The sequence below is a fragment of the Octopus bimaculoides genome, chromosome 11, assembly GCF_001194135.2.
Source record: "Octopus bimaculoides isolate UCB-OBI-ISO-001 chromosome 11, ASM119413v2, whole genome shotgun sequence".
Classification (NCBI taxonomy): domain Eukaryota; kingdom Metazoa; phylum Mollusca; class Cephalopoda; order Octopoda; family Octopodidae; genus Octopus; species Octopus bimaculoides.
In genome coordinates, this window is record NC_068991.1 from 23,426,616 (window position 1) to 23,432,860 (window position 6,245).

Consider the following 6,245-nt stretch of genomic DNA (forward strand, 5'->3'; position numbering starts at 1 on the left):
AGAGTGTAGTGGGTGCTTTTACGTGTCACCCGCACGAAAACGGCCACGCTCGAAATGGTGTCTTTTATGTGCCACCCGCACAAGCCAGTCCAGGGGCACTGGCAACGATCTCACTCGAAAATCTTACGGGAGCCAGTCAGGCGGTACTGGCAACGGCCACGCTCAAAATGGTGCATCTCATGTGCCACCCGCACAAGAGCCAGTCCAGGGGCACTGGCAACGATCTTACTTGGCATATATATATATGAAACTTTCTTCATAAATACACAATTTAATCTGCATAGAAATGGCTGCTTTTTAAGTTATGATAAACAGTTCAGTTTTACTTCATGGTAAAATAGTGTAAGAATTTTATAACTAATAACATCTATGAAGGGACCAGAAAGGGAAGTTAGGTTCAAAAGTGGTACATAAACAACAAAAAATGGTGAGAACCACTGACCAAAAATATACTTACTTCTATAAGGTCCATATCTTGCATATTTTTCCCAGCAACTTTCAGTGCAGCTTGTGCAGCAGGAGCTGGACCTATACCCATTATTGATGGATCACAACCTGGAAGAGATTTCTGAATGTCAACTACAAATGAACCTAGAAGTTCTGAGTTCAATCCTAGTCAAGACACTAAGGTGAATCACAAGACACCTAAAGAAGGCTGGAGCATAGACACCAGTCTGACTTAAGTAAACAGTCTACATAATATAATTCCTCATCTCAGAAATATAGAATTGTATTATCTAATCAATACAGAGCCAACATAAGACATCAATGGGAGTTTATAAGCCTTAAAAATTCACTCTGTCACTACCTATCTTATAGTGTTGTGGGTAAAGGCGTTGGTTAAAGTGCAGTCACTTAGAGGTCCTGAGTTCAATCTCAGGCAAGGCACTAAGGTGAAGAAGGTTGGAGCATACAACAGCTGAAGCATAGTGAAAGCAACAATCAAGATGAGGAAACAGTGTACACAAAATATATTCATCTCGGAAATATAGAATTGTATTACAATTGAAAAGTATGTAACTTTACATTATAGCTGTATCAATAAAGTAGAACCTAAAGCTATGGGCAAAAGTGAGTTCCTGATCCAGATATGATTGGGTTTGTAGCTATTTCACATACACACAGGAAAGATATGAAATGCCACAACAATCATTCTTTCATCAGTAAATGGTAAATGGACCAGGATTGCTTTCACCAATGAATATTCAATCATTTGATCAACCATACTATTTAAAAGTATGACAGAGTGTGACAAAGAAGACCTATTGAATTAATGGTGTAGTCCAACTGACAAGCTTCCCATAGTTTCCATCAGCCCAATTTTACTTCTAAGACACATACAGGACATCATCACTAAAGGGAGAAAGAGATTCAAAATGGAGATGGACTTGTTTATGAATGTTTCTATTGACTAAAAATTGTTTAAAGGTGATAATGATACACAAATATATAGCATTGTCACAGAGATTTCTTTGTCTTGGAAATGGGACACAGTTCTGTGAAACCTATCTTGGAGAGTAATTACTCACATATAGAGAGGTAATTTTGAAAACTTACCAGCAATACCATAGGAGACTACTCGAGCCAATGGGGTAAGGTTGTGCTTCTTTACAGCTTTCTCACTGGCCAAAATCAAACAACTGGCACCATCACAAATTCCCTTTAGTTTTTTTTTGTTTGAAAGAAAAAAGTATTATATAAAAAATCCAAAAATCATATGACTTTGAAAAAAAAGAACAAAATAACTGCATTCATATACTTTTAAGGGCAACACAAAAGACATTGTTTTAAACCCATTGATGAGTTTGAGGACATTGTTAGGTTTATAGGCACAAGCATGACTGAAAAATATGTCCACTTCCCAGCTTAGTGGTTTCGGGTTCAGTCACACAACATGGCACCTAGGGCATGTGTCATCTTCTATAGCTTTTTGTATGGGACAATCAATCTTGGGATAGGATTTGGTAGGTGGAAACTGAAAGACCACCATCATTTAATGTCTATTTTTCCTCCCAGCATGCATTGTACAGTTTGACAGAGGACTACATTGGTCTCCAATGCTCATTTTGGCGTGATTTCTGTGGCTGGATGCCCTTCTTAACACCCACCATATGTAAGAGAGAGAGAGAGAGAGAGAGAGAGAGAGAGAGAGAAAGAGAGAGAGAGAGACAGTGAGTGTGTGCGTGTGTGTGTGTGTGAACAAATCCTCTCACTTTTACCAAAGTTGTCATGTACAAGTTATGATGCTGTCATTTTTCCTGTCAACAAATCATCCATTTGCTTTGTGCTTTTGAAGACATGTGAAATAAGAGATCCTTTGAAATCCAAGAAAGGGTTAACAAGAACAAGGGCATCCAGCTATGAAACAATGCCTCAGCATCATATTCATCTAACCCATGCAAACATAGGAAAACAAATGCATAAAACTAGCTCTCAATTTTTTTTTAAACAAAAGTTTATTTTACTCCATATCTTTGAAGGCACAAAACCAATAGATGATTTTTTGACAGGAAGAACGATAACATCACTGCTTATAGCTCAACAATTTTCAGAGAAACACAAATGTGCACACACACACACACACACACACACAGACAAAATGGTCTTCTTTCAATTTCCTCTACCATATCCACTCAAAAGGTGTTGGTAGGCCTGGGACTAGAATAGAAAACACTTGCCCAAGATGAGGTGCAGTGGGACTGAATCTGACATCATGTAGTTGGGAAATAAACTTCTAAACTACAGGGACATGTAATTCTAAAGCTAAAATCGAGTAGACCACAGTTCAATAAAGAAAGAGACCAACAGTTGTGAAGAGGATGAAGGAGAAATAACAATAAAGTAACAGTAATGACTGAGTCTTTGCTTAAGAACAGTTGAGAGTATTATGCATGTTTTACCATGTGGGTTAGACAAATATGATGTTGAGGCACTGTTTTACAATTGGATGCCCTTGTTCTTATTAACCCTAACTTGGTTTTCAAGGGATCTCTTATTTCACATGTCTTCAAAGGTACAAAGTAAATGGATGATTTGTTGACAGGAAAAATTACATCACGACTTTGATAAAAGTGAGTGCAGATGTAAACAAAGACAGGCACGCATGTGCAAACACACACACACACACACACACACACACACACACACACACATATACACACTTACATTTGGTGGATATTAAGAAAGCATCCAGCCCTTCTCTCTGCAGAACCAGAAATTACTAACCCGACTACAAAGTTTCTGTGAGATTAACAATGGAAAAGTGTTTCCAAATCATGGATGGTGCTGCTATTTCACATACAGTGAGCCTAAACCAAATATCAAATTTGAAGAAAGGCCACATGACTGACTGGTGCAAAGTGCCTAATCAACATATTCCAACATCAGATTCACAGACATACTGTCTCCTCTCTCTACCTATTTTGCTACTTCTCTTTCACAATTAAGCTTCTCAACATCTGCTACAAAGCCACCTTCCTCAATATTGTGCTTCTTCTCTTTCAATGGGTTTTGTCTTGTGAGTTACTTGATGACTTCACTAATGCTGGTACCATGATAAAGGAACCCAGTACACTTTATAAAGTGGTTAGCATTAGGAAGGGAATCCAGCAATAGAAACCATGCTAAAGCTGATATCAGAAACCAATGCAGCCCTTACACCAGCTGAATCTTGTTGAATCATCCAACTCATGCCAACTTTGAATACAGATATTAAATGATGATGATGACTACAGTGACCCCTACTCTTCATAACTGGCTAATCTTGTCCTACTTCCATTTCAGCACTCCTGACTAACATTTTTCTCCTCTTCCCACCACCTATATTTTCTCCCCACCACCACCACCATGTTCTTCACTAACCATGACACCCAGTTCTTCTTCCCCAGAATGTGAATCCTCTTAAATTTCCTTCTTACACATGGCTGTCCTGCAGCTATCAACGTGAAATTGTGTAAAAAATATGTTAACAGCTTGGATTTCACTGATTTTGGAGGGTGTGTGAAGGCATTGGGCTGCAGAATCTTTTCCTGCAGACCCTAATAAATATTTTAAAATAAAGCAATTTAAACAAGAAAAACCTAAGCTGAAACCAGAGTTACAAAATGTCATACTAATACTTTGGCAAAAATGTCCCTAAAATTTATAAGTAAAGAGTAATTAATAATTACTGAAGCATTTCCTGCAGTAACAACACCATTTTTCTTAAAAACAGGTGCTAATTTGGCCAAAGATTCTTTGGTAGTAGGTCTTGGATGTTCATCAACTTCAAAAGTTTCGGCACCTGTAATAAAAGAATTAAAACAAAACATCAGCTCTGAAATATCTTACTGCATCAAAGATGATGATAAAATAGTTGTTACCCTATTGTCTAAAAATATTTATTGCTTAATGTTTATAACGCAGTACAAGATAAACTTGGCATGAAAATATTTGAGAGATGGTCATGGTTAGGTTGGCTTTGATCCTATAAATCTGCTCAATCGGCATCAACTAGAGGCTAAACAACACAACAATGACTACACTATCACTGCTGGATAGTGATGCTCATGTAGATGTGCAGAGTTATATGCTCATCCACATGGAGTAGAGAGAGCTGACATAATGAGTGCATAAGGTAATATTAAGGTTGTAGTAACGCCGTGCGCATGCGTAGTCTCACGCATGCATGGAATTAAACAAGCAAGCGTTCCCGCTTAAATCTTTCTCTTTTTTACGGTCGGCCGACCATGAGCACGGATGTGTCAAGAGTGTCTCTAATACTCCAACCCGGAGACAGCCTCTTTACGGGTTAAGCTGTCTCTCTACATCTTTCGGACTTACACTCGACAGCTCGCTTACAACTACAGAACAACGTCTCAACAACTATGCTCATACACAACAGAAGCTGTAACAACAAGAATTAAAGGTGTATATATTTACCACCTGAATAAAGTGTTGTTTAAGTTGATAGTCTGGAGTTCAGCGTTCCGTTATATTCTAAGTTTATAGTAGGAAAGTCAGGTATACGTCTAAAGATGTATAACCCACTTTCAACTAAAAGGTTTAAGCATGCCACTTACTGCATTCTATGGTGAATAAATATTCCAACATCTAACCACCACAGCCACTGAGCTTCATTTCAGTTATTTTAAGATTTGTTCATAAACTAGTTGCTTTTTTTATTTGGCTCAGTCAATTAGGGAGCAAATATTTAAGAAAAAGTGGAAGTGGATTGGTAGCACAATTAGAAAAGACACCAAATGTAGCGAAAATGCTTTACAGTGGAATCCAGATGGATATAGAAAGAGGGGTAGGCCTAAGAACTCGTAGCGTAGATCAACACAAAGGGAACTAGAGAAAGGGGGACATTCATGGCAGAGTATAAGTACAGAAGCGAAAAATTATGCAACATGTAATTCAATTATAAGTGGCCTATACTCCGCGTTGGAAGGTTAAAGGCAAGAAAGAAGAAGAAAGACAAAGGAAGAAGGGTGGTATTTGCACCTCTTCATAGAGTTTCTAAGAACTGACAAAAGGAAGAGATGAACCCTCAAATAACAAACGGGACCCAAATGCTTGCAACAGAGTAGTTCCACTAAATGCACACAAGGTCCAAGTGGTCATGTTAAAGTCAGCAATAGATTAACACCCAAGGAACAATTACAATTCATCCAACAGACTTCCATTTACCAAATTTCACTCACAAGGTTTGCATTGACCAGAACCTACAATATACCGTATAGGGCACTTACCTATAATGTTGCACCATGAGACAACTCAGAATTACACGACTACAAAGGGAACTACTTAACCACAAAATATATAAATATCAGTGTTGTCTTTTGTACAACACATTTTGTTTTTATTAAAAACATTGACACCTCATCACGACCAGCTTTATCTCACTTTTCAGATACTATCAACCACCCTTATATAATGCAAGGTAGCCATGTATCTCCTCTACAGCAAAACACTTATGCATATTCTTCTATAATTCTTTAGCTTCTTAACACCTGGCACAAAAAAAAAAATTTGCCCTCTCCCATCCACCGGAGTCCCACTCACTTGGGGTTTATTTTCTTGCAAGTTACTTGGCAACCTCACTAGTGTTGATGACACTAAAAAGCACCCAGTTCACTCTGTAATGTGGCCAAAGTAGATACTGGAGCTAAACTGAGTCCTCTAACCTATCAGACCCTGTTGAACAGTACAGGGAAAACAAATGTTAAATGCATTTCTTTTTGTCACATATCACATGCACCTTC

The 6,245-nt window shown here is 38.1% G+C and overlaps 2 protein-coding genes across 4 annotated transcripts in view; one reads left to right on the forward strand and one right to left on the reverse strand.

Annotated features, from left to right (window-relative positions):
- The window catches only part of LOC106871104 (endoplasmic reticulum lectin 1), a 488,243-nt gene that overhangs the window by 213,366 nt on the left and 268,632 nt on the right, over window positions 1-6,245 (forward strand). The window lies entirely within an intron of this gene.
- Window positions 1-6,245, reverse strand: part of LOC106867910 (3-ketoacyl-CoA thiolase, mitochondrial) — a 25,212-nt gene that overhangs the window by 7,557 nt on the left and 11,410 nt on the right. The window contains exons 7-9 of the mRNA XM_014912979.2: window positions 4,170-4,282; window positions 1,558-1,660; window positions 458-555 (exon numbers count right to left, since the gene is read on the reverse strand). Of these exons, the coding sequence (XP_014768465.1) occupies window positions 458-555; window positions 1,558-1,660; window positions 4,170-4,282 (314 nt within the window). The remainder of the gene's footprint in view (window positions 1-457; window positions 556-1,557; window positions 1,661-4,169; window positions 4,283-6,245) is intronic.